The 20,259-nt window shown below is 35.0% G+C and overlaps 2 protein-coding genes and 1 non-coding gene across 3 annotated transcripts; 2 read left to right on the top strand and 1 right to left on the bottom strand.

The window, feature by feature from the left end:
- Positions 1 to 219: 219 nt before the first annotated feature.
- Positions 220 to 3,216, top strand: LOC109240776 (ATP-dependent 6-phosphofructokinase 2). The gene is made up of 3 exons (XM_019407460.1): positions 220 to 831; positions 2,162 to 2,495; positions 2,626 to 3,216. The coding sequence occupies exons 1-3, from the start codon at positions 268 to 270 to the stop codon at positions 3,111 to 3,113; spliced, it is 1,386 nt and encodes a 461-aa protein (XP_019263005.1). The 5' UTR covers positions 220 to 267; the 3' UTR covers positions 3,114 to 3,216.
- TRNAG-GCC lies at positions 1,505 to 1,575 on the bottom strand. Its single transcript has one exon. It is a non-coding gene; the product is annotated as a tRNA-Gly (tRNA).
- Positions 3,217 to 11,708: 8,492 nt separating the features above from the next.
- Positions 11,709 to 16,049, top strand: LOC109240775 (glucan endo-1,3-beta-glucosidase 5). Its single transcript, XM_019407459.1, has 2 exons — positions 11,709 to 12,336; positions 14,922 to 16,049. The coding sequence occupies exons 1-2, from the start codon at positions 11,978 to 11,980 to the stop codon at positions 16,018 to 16,020; spliced, it is 1,458 nt and encodes a 485-aa protein (XP_019263004.1). The 5' UTR covers positions 11,709 to 11,977; the 3' UTR covers positions 16,021 to 16,049.
- The last annotated feature ends 4,210 nt before the right edge of the window (positions 16,050 to 20,259 follow it).

Here is a 20,259-nt window from a genome sequence, read left to right as displayed (position 1 = left end):
TTATATATTATGAATATATTTTAAATATCGTGCTTAAAAGTGGCTAGCCGGTGAGGTACCAAAGTGAACAAATCCATTCTATATGTTCTTCCTTGAACGTCAAATTCAACCATTGAGACGTGTCATGCAAAGAGCTTCCAAAAGCACCACGTACGTAACTCTACTACTCTCTCTTTCCCTATATATCCCGCCACGTTCATATCCCTCTTCTCTAACTTTCTTCTTTATTCTACTGCCCATTATCTTGCTCATTTTTGCTCTCTGACTATGGCTAACTCATCTTCAATATCCATCTCAAATATTCAACTCCAGCACATAACTCACATCTCAGACTACTTTTTTTCTCAAGGCCAAGAAAATACTCTCCAAAAATACACTAACCCCCTTGACAAAAACCCATTTTACCGTACAGTCCCTGGGTTTTACCTAACCCCAGCTGATATCGTCCTCCGCAACAACATCATCGATCTTTCTGGAACTTTCCAATCTCCTACACCGTCTTTAGCTTACCACAGAGCTGGGCCCCGCAAGCAAATCTTGTTCAACCCTAGCACTGTAAAAGCTGCTATTGTAACTTGTGGCGGTCTGTGTCCTGGTTTGAATACTGTTATTAGGGAATTAGTTGTTGGGTTGTGGGAAATGTATGGAGTTAGAGAGATTTTTGGTATCAAAGCGGGTTATCGCGGATTTTATAGTTATGATCCTGTTTTACTGAATCGTAAAATGGTTGATGATTGGCATAAGAGAGGTGGTACTGTGCTTGAGACATCTAGGGGTGGTTTTGATTTGAATAAGATTGTCAATGCTATTCAAGATCATGGCTTTAATCAGGTTTAATTTTTATTCCTGCTATAATGTGCTTAGTATTTTTTTTATCAGTGGCGGAGCCAAGAATTTTGACCAGGGGTTTCAAAGAAATCGAAAAATGCAATACTTGGTACTTGAATCTATATTTTGCATTTGTTAAGAGGATTCAAATTTTTTGATATACATAAAATATTGTTTTTATCCTAATTAAGCAGCATTAATTTTCGTCGAATTGATTTATGGCTTCGTTAGTATTTGGTGTCGTTTGTTTTAACATCAATAGTAAAATGTATATCATGGAGAAAAAGATGGTGTCACTGGCAATATATAATTTAATAGGAGTAGTATTTACATAATTTTTTAAAGTTGTGTGAATATGTGATACATGCGCTATTAACTTGTTATTTCTAATACTATTTTACTTATTGACGCAGTACACACGTGCACGTAACATTAAAACTAGTTGAGAAAAAGATGGTGTCATCGGTATTGTTAGAAATTATTAGTACATAATATTAAGATGACTTAAATCTGTAAAATATTAAGACGCTTAAATTTGTGAGCATATCAGAGCTTAATTTTATTTTCTGAGAAAAAAAAATGGTGTGTGAATGAATGGAAATGGTTCATGAACTTTGTAAACGTACATTTCAAAAGAATCTAGACAAGATCCCAACGAATTTGGATAAAAATAAGTTGCACCAGCCGGGAATCGAACCCGGGTCTGTACCGTGGCAGGGTACTATTCTACCACTAGACCACTGGTGCTGTTATCATTATGCTGCTCAAAAGTTTTAGAAAACTATTTGCAGTTGGGTACCTCTGTTCTAAAGTAATATCAACCGATAATTTACCAAACAAAGTGATATATATGAGCTTCTCATAAAGTAATCCTGGTGAATATGATATCTTATCTTGATTTAGATGGCTAAAACAAGGAAATATGTAAATAAGTTGGTGTATGTGGTACAAGTTGGTTATTCTTCAGGTTTTTTTGTGTGGTAGAGTTATATATTTGAGCTACCTCTCCTTCTAGTATGATGTATATACATGTGAAGTTTATTGGGACGTTTATTCTCTATTTATTGCTAGATTCTTAAGAAATTAGCTAACTGCTAGTGATCAGGCGCGGACGTGTTTTTCACTTTCAGATTATGCTGTTAAAATGTGGACGGGTGTGTGTCGGATCCTCCAAAATTAGTGCATTTTTGGAGGATTGGACATGGGTGCGAAAGCATTTTGGAGAGTCTGCGCCATAGCTTTCAGATTAATGTTGCAGCTCTTAATTAAGATAACAACTGCATATGCTGCTCATTGATCAATTATTTGTCTTTGTGAATATATGATTGAGCAGGTTTACATCATAGGAGGAGACGGTACAATGCGTGGAGCAGTGAAGATATTCGAGGAAGTAAAACAACGAAAATTATATATCTCAGTGGTCGGTATCCCAAAGACAGTGGACAATGATGTTGGCATTATAGACAGATCGTTCGGGTTTCAAACCGCAGTAGAGATGGCACAACAAGCGATTAATGCAGCTCATGTAGAAGCTGAGAGTGCAGTAAATGGTATAGGGCTGGTGAAACTTATGGGTCGCAGTACTGGTCATATTGCATTACATGCAACGTTAAGTAACCGTGATGTAGATTGTTGTTTGATTCCCGAGATCGACTTCTACTTGGAAGGTAATGTTGAATTGTGTGATCATACTTCTTCGGTGAGATTTTTTACCTAGAATCTCTTGCACGCTCTGATACCAATTGTCTGACCAATCTCAGCACACTTTAAATTAGTTAATTTTATCGTGTCTCATAGGTAAGGGAGGGTTGCTGGAATTTCTTGAGTCTCGACTAAAGGAGACTGGGCACGCGGTATTGGTGGTTGCGGAGGGTGCAGGACAAGATATGATTCCGAGGACTGAATCCCAGAAAACAGAGAAGGACGAGTCGGGCAACCCCGTTTTCTTGGATGTTGGAGGGTGGTTAAAGTCAGAACTCAAGAATTGGTGGAATAGGGATCATCCGAACGAGTTGTTCACGATAAAGCACATAGATCCTACGTATATGATACGAGCAGTTCCTGCAAATGCAACGGACAATTCGTACTGCACTCTGCTGGCGCATTCGGCAATTCATGGAGTTATGGCAGGGTATACTGGATTTGTTTGTGGCCCTATAAATGGAAATTATGCATACATTCCAGTAGATGAGATTGCTAAGGCAAAGAACAAAGTTGATACCAAAGATCATAAATGGTCATGGGTAAGATCTGTTAGCAATCAGCCAGATTTTATCAGAAGTTAAAAAGCTTTTGGAAGGCTTCTACTGTAGCATTTAATACTTGGGACAATTTTTGTACTTCAATGATCAATTTGGACACACTCTTTGTCCGCTGCTTTTTCTTTTTCTTCTTCTTTGCACGTTACTTAAATGGGCGTTATTATTTTAATGATTTTTTGAATCAAAAGACATGTTGCAAAGCAGTAGAAAGAATAGTTAGATAGTAACCTAAAGTAAATTTGCATATTAACCAACCACTAAATTATAAAATGTTTTTGTTCTTAAAATCGTTGCAAAATTCCAAATTTTTAGATACTTCTCCATAATTTTAAAACAAAAACACAAACAAAAAATATTATTAGAAGAATTATCATATAAAAAATTACAAACATATTTCGAGCAGTGCGGGATTCACCAATAATTATCTTCTATGAGACACTCTTTAGTAGGCCCTAGGCTCTTAGTAATTAAATAAAAAAGGATTCTTCCTTCCTAATACTTTAAAAAGGATTCCATCAATAATCCACATACCAAAGGAACACGTATGCGTTTGTTTCATCTATGTATATACGTATACGCTACTTTTATTCAAATTGAAACATATTAGTAAAGAGTTTTCTTTGGAAACACAAAACATATGTAAAATGTGAAAGAGTCGTTCAACATTTCATATTGGTTTTTTATTTTATTTTATAGTTCTATAGTTTAATATATAAATTATGTATAAGCACCAAAATGCAGAATTTTTAACTTTTAATTTGCATAATCAATTCACGATAGCTCAGAAACTCTTAGATGGATCCATTGATTCTTGGCTTACTTCCCTTTACATGAAAATTATCAAAAGGAAACGTGCTTATATTGAGGAGAAGTCCTAGAGTACTCACTTGGGAAACTATTCTTCCAAAGTATGAGAATTATAATTAGAATTAACTAACCTGATGATTAATTTTAGTTAATCTTAAAGTCCTAAAATGTTAGGTAAAAATAAGATTCATAATGCTACGATTTTATCTATTATGGGTTTAGCTATAAGAAACTACCAACTTTTTTAATTGAATGCATGCATAATTCTATAAAAATGTTATACCAGTATCTTTAAGTTCTTTTTTTTTTTTGGGTCCTAAACTTTGTGGGTGAACATTTATTCAATAACTATAATTTTTAACCAACTTGTCTATGATCAAAATCACATAGAGTTCCTAATGAGTAATATTAATCAACTATGGCGTAAAGAAGTAGGAGCTCAAGTAAGAGGAACAAATGAATTGCACTCATATTCTTTTGTTATCCTAAACATGTTGTTGCATATTAATGTCGGTGATTTAATTGATCCAACAAGAAACTAAATTTATATTTCAAAACATATTTTTGTCCAATTCTAATTAAAAAAAACATGAACTAACTAATGTACGCAATCTCAAAAAGTGCCATCGAATGGTTGGCAATTAAGAAATCTGCCGGTTTATTACAACCACATATCCTCAAATAAAAGCAACACATGAATATAAAGTTATTACCTATATTCCATATAATTAGTGGTAACGATTTTTAAAGTATGTAATCTAGTTTTAGTAACAATAGGTCTTCCAGATAGTCGATCCCTATCAATTAGTAATTTAGTACCATTGTGGGATATTAGAAAAGAGGTTCGAGGAAGGATGATTTATGGGAACAGTTTCAGCCACAAGTATTTCATCATTTTAAATTAGCGTGAAAATCAAATTGAACATCAACTCTCTTCCTCTCTGCTATTTATTTTTAATTCACCAAACATCTATTGTTTACTCAATATGACGGTAAATTCTAAGAAACTTTCACTACGATAGAATGGAAAAGAAACATCAAAAATTTGACATGCACCTTTCACCAAACCTTGAATATTTTATTCGATTTTTTTTCAGTATTTAATTTATTGTTGGAAAATATTAACTTCCCTAAAGATTACTCAACTTTTAAAAAAACAAGAATATTGTACAAATATATTGACGTATTTTCTATTTGTCGATTGAGAATTGAGATGCACACATGATTAAACAAATAAATTACCTCGAACAGAACTGATATTTCATATGTGCTGCAATATTCGTTGGTACAAAACATATAATTAAACAATGCAATAACAGAATTAGCCTAAAGATATTACAGTTGAATCAACTATGCAACACGAAGACCAAAATCTCAACAAATAAGTCTCATTACCTTTAACAAAGAGAAGACTCTATCCAGAACCGCAGCAAGACCCTAGTCACCTGAAAGCACAGTCATCATTGACAATTTTGCGAATAAGGAAATAAAAATATCAAGAAGGAAATGCATACTTTATTACATAAATTACCTGTAGAAGAATGATATTTCATATATATGTGCGAGGCAACATAATCCTATATATATAATGTGTAGTATTATGTCCTAAAACTAATAGGATTACAAGGCTAATGGCTAAAGTTCCGATTATATCCTTTTATTGTGAGTTATTATGATTAATATTAAAAAGGTTATTTTTGTAAACCAACATTTTATTCATGCTTTTATAATAATATAGATAAGTATCGGATAATTTTATTTTGCAATATGAATAATGTACTTAGGAGTTGTTTGGTACATGGGATAAGAATAATAATTTCGGGATATAGTTTGGGATTAAGTTTTTTTTAGCTATTCTCGGGATAATTTTTATATTAAAATGTTAGGACTAGTTATCCTATATAGAAGGTGGGATACTAATTTTATGGGATGTGGGATATTCTGGGATAAGAAATAATTAATTTTCGGGACTAAATTTGAGATAAGTTCATCTTATGTTTGGTTAGAAAAAAATTGTGGAATAATTAATCCTAAAATTAGTTATTTCGGAATTGTAGTATTTTTTAATCTTTATAGGGGAGTGGAATAATTAATCCCAAAATAATTAATTTTAGAATAATTAATTATGGGATAACTTGTTTCCAAGTAAATGACCCATTAATGTTGTTTGTGTCTCTTTATTTTTGTTTTTGGGCTGGGTTCCTTTGTCTATCTAATTTAAAAGTAACAAGGTGCATTAGTGTAAAATATAAGAATAATAATCTCTTGATGGGTAATCAAGCAAGTGAGCTACTAATCATCCCACAAGTCCTCTCCTCTACCTTTTTTGTGAGTTTTTTTATTTGCTAAGTTTTGGAAATTTAATTGCGGTTGGTGGAATGTGGGACGCATTGATATGCAGTGGCGGAGCCACCTTATACGAACGGGTAGCAAATGATATCCCTTCGCGAGAAAAATACACTGTGTAGGTAAGTAAAAAAATAAATTATATGTATGTATTGACTCCTCTTAATTTCCTGGTATGTTTACTTTTTTATATTTTGATACCCCTTAACGAAAATTCTGGCTCCGCCACTATTGATATAATGATATCAAATGAAGCTTGTAATAGGTGCAATTTCTGATTTGATTGAAGGATAGATTTTGACAAAAATGGAAATTATTATGTTAGTAAAGTAGGAGCTAAGTAAATGATAAGTGACGAAAACCTCCCTTGATAAAAAAAGTTAGTCAATTTTTTTCTTAACTAAGTAACCCGCAATTGTTACCCTTTGGATGCGCTCTGGGTAAATTCCGTTCTAATGTAATAGTTTGTAAGTCGCACTAGGCAAGCCACTAGTCGCACGAGAAAGTATATAGGGGTTTCGAACTTGCGACCTTCTATACAATTTGGCCAGTCTTGCGGGTAAGTTAGTCGATTTTATCTATTCCTAAATATGAAATAAATAGTCGTTAGGGAGAAACAAAAGATGATTAATTATCCCGTCAAATTTTCATGATTTTACAGTGGTGAAGATCAGGTCTAGCATAGCCAACTCAACTCAACCTATGTTCGAGGAAAAAACCAAATAATTCCACTTTTGTTTCCTTAGTGCTCCCCTTTCATAAAATGCAAACTTTTTTTGCTTTAGCAATTCTTAGTACAATTATTCTCGACTCATTTTACGTTTCAAAAAGTTCAAAAGTTCATCGCTTCTCTATTTTTTACGTTATCTTCACACTGTATAAGCAATATTTTACGTTAGCTTGAATATATGAGAAATATTTGCCCAAGTCCTAGTGGGAAAATTTGAGATTAGTAGCAAATTAGTGGTTGGGAATCGTATAATCTAATAAGAAAATAAACCAAACATCCTTTTATTAAAATTAAATTAATGGAAACACGCCCCGAGGCTTATTTCAATGGGCACCATGTGAGAGTCGGTAAATGCGTTTCCGTACACCGTATGCAGAAATATTTCAAATTAATTATAGTTTCGAGAATAAAAGAATTCACGATAAACGGTGCTTCCTAATTTAATAATTCTATACGATATAACTTTAAATTAGTTGAATTAGAAAATTTAGTCTATCAAATACCAAATACTGTAATTAAATGTATAAATGATGCTCAGTATGTGCTGAAAGCTTTTTCTAAATATATGTAACGTAATAAATAGCAAAAAGAAAGCCCAACTGTCAACCCTTACCTTAGACTAGTACCAGAGCCGGACCTGCCCTTTGAGTAGGGGGTCACCGGCTGTGCATATGTGTATGTATATTAAACAACAGATATATATTCTAAATTTTAGGAGTAATTTTATTGACGGTCATCTAACTTTGTATTCATTACACAAAAGTCAGTAGTATTCTTTCTTTCGTCACACAATAATCATTTTACGTTGCTTCAGTTATCACAAAAATCATTCTGGCTTGAATTTTATAAAACTTTCGCCTGAAAAGTGACATGGCAGCCTTAATTAGTGTTTTGTATTGATTAAGCAAGCTAAATATATTAACTCATGTCTTAGACCCATAAATACCTGACCCAGTTGCCCGAATGGAGCTCCTTTTTCTCCATGCTCTGTGCCTGTTGTATGCCTTGACCCAGTTAAACTGCAACTTAAGCATTCCAGTTCATTTAATGAAATTAATTAAAATGCAAAATACAAAAGGGACCAAATAAAGTGATACAATTTCATAACATCGCATTCTAAATTTCTAATATATGTAACGAAGAGAGAGAATTGGGAGAATCAAATTTTAAGGGGAATATAATGGGTGGGTCAAATTTTGTTTTATAGTCAATACTGGGTCAGGTATAAATTATGTAGGTATAATGGGTTTAGTACATTAATCATATTTAATTAAGCAAATACACTAATTAAGACTGTCACGTCACTTTTAAGTGGGAGTTTTTAGAATCCGGTCAAAATGATTTTTGTGTGACAAAACAAAGAATAATGACTTTTGTGTAATGAATTCAAAAGTTAGATGACCATTGATGATAGGCTATAATTGCATATTTTAGTCGCTTATTACACTCGAATTTACTGCACTTTAATTGAGTTTGCGCTTTAATCGCTAGTGTTTTGCACTAATTGTGTGTTTTATGCCTTGTAGGTGTGATTCCGAGCTATATAGATGTTATGGAATGAATTTAAGTGATTTGAAGCTTTGAAGTCTGAGTAAAAGCTCAAGGAATTAAGCCGGGATCGTGTTCGGAGGTCAAATTTGATAATTAAGTACGAACGAAGACTTGAGGAGGCATATTGCGTACTGTCTAGTAAAATAGACATAACTTCTTGCTCAGAACTCCATTTGGCTCCACAATATACGGTTGAAAAGCTAACTCAAAGGACTACAACTTTCATGTTTTACGTTTTTCCAAATTCCAAACGGAATAGGGTGAAAAACTGCGATTTTGCCGCGACCGCGGTAGAAGATGGTCGCGGACAACTGAAGAATCAGAGGGCATGTTTGGCCGCGGTTCCACCGCGACCGCGGCAAAACCGCGGCAGGAAGCGAAAATTTCAGGGACTAAAGTACAAAACATGGAATTTTAAGTCCTAAACCCTACATTAAACAAAGGAGGCCGGCCAAGAACAAGAGGAGGACATATTTTGGACACAAATTAGACCTAAGGAGGCGGAGAGACACTACTTTAGGGTTAGACAACACCCTTGGAGGCAAGAACACATTGGGAGCAAGGCAGAGAATTCTTCTACGAGTTTTTTTCCTTCCTCTTCCTATTTTTCATTGTTGGTTATGACTTTTAGTATTGTAGTTTTACATACTATTATGAATAGCTAATTTGTTATCTAGAGTTTGATAGAACCTTTTGTAGGATAAATTCTTGTTATGTTTTTATATAATTGAGCCATAGCTTTTCTCTATTTGTTCAACTACGTTTATATTGTGGTTGGTTGAAGAGCTCTCAATTAGCTGTGCCTATTTAGTATGCATAACTCGGGAGAGAGTGCATATTTAGGTAATTGTTGAACAACACCACTCCCAGAGTATATGAGGGATCAATAACCGAGGGTTTAAAGGCGGGATTAGGGATAACGAAGCCTTGGGTGCGATCTGAAGTGAGCTGTATTAAAAGCCAGCTAGCGTAGCTCGGGAGAGTGCGTCTAGTAAATTGTCGTAATTACTCGGGAGAGATTTACGGTAATAAGAGCGCTCATGATCGGTAGAGAATACTTAGGCGAAATTATAGAAGACATAGCGGGAAGGATTCCGACAATTGGGGAAATCATAACTCTAGACCTCCTTAATCTTTTCTCTAACCCTCAGTATCGTTAGTTGTTAATTTATTATTTTAATTTGTTAGTTAATTAGTTAAACACAAGAATCTTAATATTTATAAGTTAGGAATTGTTCAAGCTTGTCTTCTTGGTGATAATGAACAGCTGTAGCTAAACCTTAGTTCTCTGTGGGATTCGACTCCGGACTTGTAAACCGGATTATATTTGCAACGACCGCATTGTCCTTTTTATAAGGCATAGTTGAGCGTGATCAACCATCCATAAAATTTACTCAAATTTTAGGCTGTAGTATTGGTCGATTTGGGAGTATCACTCGACTTTAGTGTATTGTCTGAGCTCGACTCTGCCTCTAGCATTTGGTTAAATTTTTATTTGATAGCGATCCACTTTCATATTCTAGATTCGCCTCACCGCTGCTAATATCACAGCTACCTACTAGCAACTCTTAGCTTTATTATTAAAAACTTGCTAACGGGAACAAAAAGGGTATTACTGCAACTAATAGCGGTTGATAATTTCACCTGTCGTACTAAATAGCTAAATAAAAAAGATGAACGAAAATGAAGTTCCACAATATATACTAGGATTAATTGACCAATGCTTAGAATTATTCAGCTCCAATTTATATACTTTCACCATTTCAATTAATGCCTTTTTGTTTAGTTGGTTTCAAAATAACATTAGTTGATATATTTAATAGATTATTAATTTTAGTATTTACATTTTATTACTAATTGTATTTTCTTTATACGAACAATATTGTATGTTCAAAATTATAAGATTTAAAAGATATTGTAATATGTTCTTTATATTTTTATATTATGACCATTCAATTTAATTTTTTATATTTTAAAATTTATATCAAATCAAATTAAGACACATAAAAGAAAATAAAGTATAATATAACTATACCGACTTAAACGTAGAGATGGAGGTTATGACAAGGGTGCATTGACGTTGTGTATTTTGGACGGTTTTCTTTTTTTTTTTTTTGGTATTTCTTCTATGAATACTACTACTACTATTTAGTACTCCCTCCGCTTCTATTTATTATTTATGTCAACCTGTTGGACTGGACATAGAGTTTAAGGAAAAATAAAGACTTTTGGATTTGTGATCCTAATCAAATTAAAAAGGGCCTAGAGTATTTGTATGGTTATAAAAGCTTCTCATTAAGGGTATATTATAAGTTTAAGCTAAATTACTTTCAAATTTAGAAAAGGATCATTCTTTTTTGAATGGACCAAAAGTATATAGGTTCACGTAAGAATAGTATTTACTGACATTTGTCTTTTAGGGCAATTTCATTTCCTCAATTACGGAAGCAAAAATGAACTTCAATCAAAAAAATATCTGGCCCCTATAATGCCTCCACTACACTTCGCCACTGCCGAAATAAACCGATATTACGGTGTTAACAATAATAATAGTAATTAGATTCACCTCGTATGAGGTTTTTTAAAGAGAATATATACCCTAGCAGAATAACTAAAATTCTAATTAAGAATAAAAAGATGTTATTTATTTTATCATAATTTTTAGTACTACAACAACTATATAAAATCCCGTGGAATTCCACAAGTGAAGTATAGGGATAATATGTATCAGTCTTGCCCCAATCTTGTGTAGGCAAAGAGACTGTTAGGTAGACACTCTGGTCAGGCCACCATGATCGCAACATTAAAGCAACAGAGATATAGTAATAAAAGAGTCATGAAAAATCAGTAAGAACATCAAAATAGTAACAAAACCGAAGCAACAGTAACATCCAATAGTGATAAACATCCAAGAATATGACAAAATATGAGTAATACTGAAACTACGGGAAAGTATAGGAAGAAAGCTCTACTAACATTTTACCCTAATTTTCTGACTTTTACAACTTTATATCATGTCCTTAGTGATAAAAATTAAATTATAAAAGGATGACATTGTGCTTTATTAGGAATTACTAATAAAGAAATAGTATGGACAAATTCAAAAGGAGGGAAGTATTACTTATATTTGTCTTGTAGGGCATTTTCTCTGCTGAATTACAGTATCAACTACTTCTAATCAGTCAAAAAGATATCTGGCCCCTACACTACACTTTGCCATTGCCCAGATAAACCGACATAACATCTATAATCAATAACTAATACACCCACAAATTAACTGACAAGTATACAAGTAAGCATCCATCAAAAATAAAAGCATCTCCCCTTTCAAATAATTCTTCTTGAGTATTTCACATTAGATCCCACTTCCCTAACACAACAACAAAAACAGGTTTCAGTACAAGTTATTTGCTGAGCGGCTCAATAAAATTTGTAGCCTAAATCGAAGTTGGTAATGAGTCACAAAAAAATGACTGAAAAACAGACTACCCTTGTCTGTTTGGTAGCTGTGACAGTGTTGTTATTAATTCAAGTAGTGGAATCTGATATTGGAGTTAATTGGGGAACAATATCTTTGCACAAGATGTCACCTTCCACTGTAGTGGATCTTCTCAAAGACAATAAAATACAGAAAGTGAAATTATTTGATGCAGACCCAGATGTAATGAAAGGTCTAATGGGAAGTGGGCTTGAAGTTATGGTTGGAATACCAAATGACATGTTAGCCCTTATTAGCTCTTCTATTGCTGCTTCCGATTTGTGGGTCTCTCAAAATGTCTCCAGATATATGGTTAAAGGCGGTGTTAATATCAAGTAAGTTCTAAGTTGTCTTCCTTTTGTACTTTTGCTCTTTCCTTTGCCTTTGCCTTTTCCTTTTCCCTTGCTTGCTTCAGATTTTTCAGCTGTTATATGATTTGGCCAATCTTAGCATCATTAATTGAGCTTATGTTTTTTTTTTAATGACTATGGTATCCGGTCCAGCTTGCGCACACATTAATTATTTCACAGGCTACTTGCTAACTCCTACCAACACAGTTACCTGGTAACTCTATCGAAGCTTAGGCAAATGAGAAGAAGTATTTTTTATCTTCCTTGGATTATGTTTTAGTTATGTTACTATGCTTTCTTAGGGGTCGTTTGGTATGATGGACAAGCAAAAATAATCTTGGGATAAAAATTTAGTATCGCCTTATCGCTTATTTGGCTACTAATCTTGGGATAAGTTATACCATGATTAAAATTAGCACCGGGATAACTTATACATGTTAGAGAGTGAAATAGTAATCCAGAATAAAGCAGTAAAATTTGACTAATACAACGTAGCAAACGGTCAATAAAAAATAATATCAGATAACTAATCCCACTATAACTTGTCTTCAAAGTTCAAACCAAACAACACCTAAAAATTTTTAGCCCTAGTGTAGATCTTTTATGCTAGTTAAAAATATGGAGAACTTCTTGTACTTTTTATTTCTATTTCTATACATAGTGTTGGCCTGATGAATTTAATTGGATAAACATGATCAATGAGGATTCATATAGCCGACCACCTTATTTGGAGTGAGGTGGTGTAGTTGTCCTTGTTGTTGTTGTTGTTGTTGCAGTAGTAGTTTGCAAATCTTTTCTGTGTATTGTCTATGCATTCTTGTCTTTACCTCTGTTTGTTAGCTGATAGAGAAAATGAAGGGTGTCGATTTCTTCAAACATTTGAACCATTACTGTTCACTACACTTTGGTTATCTTGGATATGTCTTGAAGTTCTTACGGTGAGCTACATAAGATGTTTGTTATGTGTTACTTCTTGCAAATATTATGTTAAAGATCCAGGTAGATGTTTATGGAGTATGTGTTATTTCTTATATTGTTGTGTTAAAGTCAACAACTCGGTTTCCCTCAACACAATATCTGTTATATTAAGTAACCAGAATTTTAGCCCTTCGCAATGTAGTTTCTTATGCTAACAGACATAACCTTGCTCACATACTATGATCTAAACTAACAATTTGGAGGGGTGGAGAGAAAGAAATACTTCTTTACCTAATAAAGAACACGGCATGTTTGGCGCTGCTGGTATTTCATTTGCCTTTAGCTTTAAACAATACAAAAGATAGCTAGTTAGCTTGTATTGATCTTTTGCGGAATCACTGACACCCTTTGCTTTCTAGCGCCAATAGAATGCTCCATGGAGCTCCTTCTTGACTACATGTATTGTTAACTTTTTATCCCGTAAGTAACGCCTCCTCGCAACTGGGATGGTTGAGAAATCAAATTTTCAGTTACTAATTTTCTTTTTTCTCCAAAAAAAGAAAGAAAATTTCTAGAATCAACAAGGTACCTCCTATTTAGATTGTTTAACTATGTATCTGTTGAGTTACAGTTGTATAGTCTGAACCTCTGGTCGCTTGGTCCTTCTGGTTGCAGTTCAGCATTAATTGATCCACTAGGTTTATGGCAAGTAGTAGAACTTACACCCGAAATCAGACTAGATACCAATTAATAGTAGCAGTTCTTCTCAAATAAAGTAAATAGGAGGATTCGATATCCTTCATTAATTTAGCTTCTCATGTTGCTGCAAATTTTAGAAAAGTTTGGATATAAATATAAATAGGTTCAGATGAATCCAGATGTGACTTGAGATTTACTCAAATGACAACTTGGAATCTTTTCGGTTTCCCTATTGATAATCTTTAGTCATTTTCAGTACTGTATCGATTCGGAGCATCTCAAGATAACTTAAGATTCTGGTGTGCTCTATTTCTTTTTTGGTTTTACATGTTATGTTTTTCTTTCACTCTTTCTTTCAACTCCCCCGTTTTAACTTCATTTTTCATTTCTTGTGGTTAGTTATATGTTCCTTTACCTGTACTTGGTATATGCTAGCATGAGTGCGTACCATGTTCTTGAAATAATGTAAAAGTTTGCTGGAAACTGGATTCTGGCTCTACTTCCCAGTAAAGTGCATTTAGAGGTTCTAAACGCTGCTCCTCCATTTGGCTCATACTTTTGGTACAAATTTCCTTCAACAATAGTCGACCCTATAAAGTTGTCTCTATATGACCTATAGGTCATGGGTTCAAGCCGCGGAATCAGCCACTGATGCTTCCATCAGGCTAGGCTGCCTATATTACACCTCTTGGGGTGCGGCCCTTCCCCGGCCCCTGCGTGAACGCGAGATGCTTTGTGTACCGGGCTGCCCCTTTAGTAGTCGACCCTATGTTAAGTTGTGTATCGCCAATGCAGCGAAGGACACTTGAGCACTGCAGCATTCTTGTTAGACAAGTTCAAAGCTATAATAGTACTGCATCATTTTTGGTGATTTCAGCATATATCATGTCATTCTCTTTTTTCTTCTCATTTTCTTTCTCTCTTTGGCTAATGACAGCTATACATCAACACAGGTATGTTGCAGTTGGTAATGAGCCTTTTCTTACAAGTTATTCTGGTCAATATCAATCATACGTCGTCCCTGCTATGACGAATTTGCAACAGTCTTTGGCCAAAGCAAATCTTGCTAGGAATGTAAAGCTGGTAGTACCATGCAATGCCGATGCGTACGAGTCTTCCCTTCCTTCACAAGGAACCTTCCGACCCGAATTGACCCAAATCATTACCCAGCTTGTCTCATTTCTGAACTCTTACGGTTCACCATTTGTGGTAAATATTTATCCATTCCTCAGCCTATATGGAAACTCAGACTTCCCTCAAGATTATGCTTTTTTTGAAGGGACAACACATGCTGTGACCGACGGGCCTAATGTCTACTCTAACGCGTTTGATGGAAATTTGGACACGTTAATAGCAGCCCTCGCGAAAATCGGATACGGTCAAATGCCTATAGTTATAGGAGAGGTAGGTTGGCCTACGGATGGCGCCATCGGTGCTAATCTTACAGCTGCAAGGGTCTTCAACCAAGGCCTTGTGAAACATGTTCTTAGCAACAAAGGAACTCCTCTTAGGCCAGGGGTTCCCCCTATGGACGTTTATCTTTTCAGTCTTTTCGATGAAGGTGCAAAAAGTGTTCTTCCGGGTAACTTTGAGAGACACTGGGGCATTTTCTCTTTCGATGGCCAGTCGAAATATCCATTGAACCTCGGAAATGGTGCATTGAAGAACGCAAAGGATGTTCAGTATCTGCCGTATAGGTGGTGTGTTGCAAACCCTTACAAAAATCTTGCTGAAGCGGCCAACCACTTCAAAATTGCTTGTAGTTATGCAGATTGCACGACGCTTAATTATGGAGGATCATGTTATGGAATTGGAGCAAAGGGTAATATGTCATATGCATTCAACAGTTACTATCAACTGCAAAAGCAGAATCCGCGGAGCTGTGATTTTGATGGGCTCGGGATGGTTACTTTCTTGAATCCTTCGATTGGCGAGTGCAGATTTCTTGTTGGTGTTAGTGATCATACTAATTCCTCAGGTTTTAGGTTGCAGAACTATTGGATCTCAGTGTTGTTGATTATTCTTTGGGATGCTTGGTTATTCTTGATGTGATTGGAGGTTTGGCTTTTTGGTTTGGGGAGGGGGGGGGGGGGGGTTAAGGTCTGCGTACACACTACCCTCCCCAGATTTCACTTGTGATATTATACTGTGGTGTTGTTGTTGTGGGGTGGGGGGTGGGGGGGGGGGTGGGGGTTGAGAGTTCCATCTTTTGAAACTAATAGCTAGCTGCTATTAAAACATGAAATTATACTTCATAGGATAGGTTCTATAGTGGTATTAAAAGTTATTTCAGAAGAAAAAGTAGCTTGAGTATTCTGTGTACAATTTATGTATCCATCTTGATGATTTATACTCAGATATAGACATTATATAACTTATATTTAGAAAAACTTAGCCATTCATATGAAATTTTGTCCCATTGGTGTTAGATATTTGTTTCCTTTGAAATCTACAAACTACTTATCCAGAGCAATTGTCCAGCAATCATGGCATACTTGGAAAAGCATTTACCTCTGTGCAAACTTTTATTTTGATCGAATTTTTTATTTTATATATTTTATTTTACTTTTAAAAAAAAATACATATTAGTTAAAGGTGTGTATGTAACACCCTAGCAAATTCCACGTTCATAAATTACGTTAGTGACATTGCCTTAAAATCTTACTGGCATGTTTTTCTGTCGTACGAGCCTAGGCCTAAAGTGGAGATCTCACTAGTGATCGGAAGAGATGTTGCTAGTTTTAAATCTTAATGGCGCATTTTTAAACCGTACATGCCTAAATTATATAATATTACCACTAGGTTTGGTAGTCGATATATGGCAGAAATAAATGACATAAAGACGATTGCAAATGTAGGTACACCACCATTTCCATCGTAAGGGTGTACTGTGGAGCGGGCCCAGCTCGGGACCGCACCGGGACCGCGAGCCCACGTGCCTAACAGGCCGGTCCAAACGGTCTGGTCCCAAACGGTCCCAAAAGCCCACTGTGGGCCGGTCCTCTATGCTGAGACCACGAGCACGGGACCGTTTAGCCCGGGACCGGCTGGCGGGCCTGGGCCGGTTCAAACGGGCCTAATGGGCCCATCGGCTATTTTTCAAAAAAAAAAAAATTAAAAAAAAAGGCCAACGTTAGAAGTTTAAAAACTAGCCGTTGGCTTGCCAATTTAGCCGTTTGGCTTTTTAAAAAATAGTCATTTGGCACCCAAACTTTGTTTTAACCCCAAACTTTTTATAATTACACTTTTTCCCTCTCAACTATATGTACCCCCTCATTCTTTCATTTTTACTCACAAAATCATCAATCTCTCTCAATCTCTCTCTAATTTTCTTCTATAATTGCTTACTTTATTATTGCAATTTGTGAAAAATTGTGAAGTTGGTGAATTGAAGTATTCAAGTCTTCAAGTCTTCAACGATATACAATTTTCAAGAAGTTGTTCGTCAATTCGGTAAACTCGTTCCAACTTTTAAGTTTTAATATTATAGTTTTGTTTGTTTTAGTTTGTATAATTGTAATTAATATGGCATTTTCTTTGAAAAAATGTTTGGTGGTAAGGGAAAATCTAAAATTGGTGAATCTAGTCACCAAGCTACTACCCCTCCCCCGGCTCCCCGACCCAGACCTGTTACCCGTCCTCCTCTACCTATTATTCTTGATAGTGATAACCTTTGTTTTCAATTTAGCGATAGTCAATTTTGCCATGATGTTGCACCAGGTCAACAATTAAATGATGAATATATGAATGCTCTTTATCCTAATGAAACTATTGAGGAAAATGATGATTTAGCTGAAACGCAATCGGATTTAGATGATAAACCTACTAGTCCTGTTGTTAACCCAACTGATAATAATCCAAATGATGCCCCGCCTGACCCTCCTGTAGTAACCCCTACTTTTAATAGACAACGTTCTAAACACCCCGAAATATCTCTTGTTTGGCACTTTTTTACTCAACTAAGAGAACAAAATAAGGCTAAGTATAAAACTTGTGGGTCTTTGATGGCTCATAAATATGCTGGAGACCGTAGCGGTACGGGTAGTTTGACTAGACACATAAAGACACACCCTAGAGATAAAGCTAGATATCTTCAAATGAAAGCGCAGCTAGAGGGGAGAAGTGTAGGTACTGAGGTTAACCCTAGTACCGCGTCAAATCTAGTTCAACCGGGAATTAACACTGTTACCGGTGGCATTTTATATTACGATCCAAATAAAGATCATGAAGAATTAGCAAAAATGGTTACTGTGATGTGCTTACCCTACAGTTTTCCTTCTAACCCTCACTTTGTGCATTATATTAGAAAAGTTTTTAATCCTACTTATAAAGGATGGCCTCGCGCAACCGTAAAGAGCGATATTTATAAATATAAACATGAATATGAACAATATTTGCGGTATTTATTTACTCATATAGATTGTCGCATTGCTATTACCACTGATATTGATAGAAGTGGTAATGACTGTGATTATCTTACTGTAACCACTCATTGGATTGATGAGGAATGGAAAATGCAAAAATACATTTTTGCTTATAGAATAATTAATTCACGTCACACAGGTAAGTTTATTGCTAACACAGTTGCAGATATTTGTAGATAGTTTTGCATTAGAGATAAAATAATATCAATTTCTATGGATAATGCTTCTAGTAACACTAATGTTATAGGCTTGCTTACAACTACACTAAATCCTGCATTTAGTAATTGTTTCCATGTTAGATGTATTTGTCATATTTACCATTTAATCGTCGGTGATGGTATGAAAATTTTAAATTTGGAAATTGAAAAGGTTAAAATGGCTCTTAATTGGCTTTTTATTCAAACCGTAGAAGTGGACTTAGAGAATATTTTAAAAAATATGATGAATTTGGCCGTAGAGAGAGAAAGGTTCCTAAAGCTTGTCCGACTAGATGGAGTTACATGTACGAAAGTTTAGTTGTTGCATATGAATATAGAAACCCAATAAACGCAACGTTTAATGCTCGTGTTGGTGGTGAGGATGATGATGAAATCCATACAAATCAAGATTGGACTAATGTTAAAATTCTTATAGATTTTAGAACAATTTCATATTGCTACAAATGAATTGTCTGGGCAATATTATCCTACTATTTCAAACTGTTTAGTTTATATTGCAGCACTATGTGATTTGTTTGTTCAATTTTCAGAGGGTGGGGTAATTTATCAACTTGCTATTGATTCTATGAAAGAAAAATTTAAAAAATATTTTTTCCCTATCCCCCCTATTTATGGTGTTGCTGCCATGTTAAATCCTACCATGAAATTAGGAGGTCCTCACTTTTGGTATTCAAATATTTATAAGGCTTTAGATCTTTCAGATGAGGAATTTGCTACACTTGCAGATGCAAAAGCCTCAATTAAAATAAATGCTCAAACAATTTATAATGCTTATCAACTTGCCTTAGATCATGCTAGACCAAATGTTCTAACTCCTACTTCGTCTAGTTCGCAATCATCTAAAAGAACTGTGGGCCTAAAAGCACTTAGTTCTTGGACGGAGTTCAGGGGTTCTCAAGGTGATAATATTGGTTATACTTCACATCTAAATGAGCTTCACGTTTATTTGTCGCAGGGCCTTGAAAAAGAGAATCCAGACGGCACCTTTGATCTTTTGGAATGGTGGAAGGACAAAGAAAAATACTTTCCGGTTCTTTCAAGAGTGGATCGAGATATTTTATGTGTTCAAGCTTCAACAGTGGCATCAGAGAGCGCTTTCAGTCAAGCGAGACTTCAAATCGGTGATCATAGAGCGTCTATGAGGGAGAGCTTGGAAAAATCAGTACTCTTCAGAGATTGGATCCGTTCGGAAAGAAAAAATTTTGGACTTGCTGAATCACAACCGGAGATAGACGAAACTTATGAAGAAATGCTAGCGGAACTTGCGAAGGATGTTGCTTCGCCCGGAAGCGTTGATGAACAAGCTTCTTTTCCGCCACCACCAACGAAAATTCCTCTGAACCTTGAAGGATTTGTGAAATTTGTTAGAGATAATATGTAGACTAATATGTAACTTGTTTTTGGCACATCTTTATTAGTTTTTTTTCCTTTTAATGGTGGTATTAGCACCTTGTTGTGCTCATTCCATTGGGGGGAGGAAGACTAAGAAATATATGCCATTTTTGTTAATGTCGTAATAATAAAAATTATATGGCATTCCCTTGAATATTTCTTTGCAATTGTTTTTTGTGTTTAAATTTGAATTAGAAGATTTAAGTCACAATTCTATAATATATTTACAAGAAATTATCTATCTATCTATATATATA

Source organism: Nicotiana attenuata, unplaced genomic scaffold (genome assembly GCF_001879085.1).
Source record: "Nicotiana attenuata strain UT unplaced genomic scaffold, NIATTr2, whole genome shotgun sequence".
NCBI classification, from domain to species: domain Eukaryota; kingdom Viridiplantae; phylum Streptophyta; class Magnoliopsida; order Solanales; family Solanaceae; genus Nicotiana; species Nicotiana attenuata.
Note: the sequence above shows the minus strand (reverse complement) of the source record. Positions and strands in the feature narration are given on the sequence as shown.

Coding starts and splice junctions, on each gene's coding strand:
- LOC109240776 (XM_019407460.1), top strand. CDS start 268: ATGGCTAACTCATCTTCAATATCCATCTCAAATATTCAACTCCAGCAC. Junction 832..2,161: donor AAGATCATGGCTTTAATCAG/GTTTAATTTTTA, acceptor ATGATTGAGCAG/GTTTACATCATAGGAGGAGA. Junction 2,496..2,625: donor GATCGACTTCTACTTGGAAG/GTAATGTTGAAT, acceptor CGTGTCTCATAG/GTAAGGGAGGGTTGCTGGAA.
- LOC109240775 (XM_019407459.1), top strand. CDS start 11,978: ATGAGTCACAAAAAAATGACTGAAAAACAGACTACCCTTGTCTGTTTG. Junction 12,337..14,921: donor AAAGGCGGTGTTAATATCAA/GTAAGTTCTAAG, acceptor ACATCAACACAG/GTATGTTGCAGTTGGTAATG.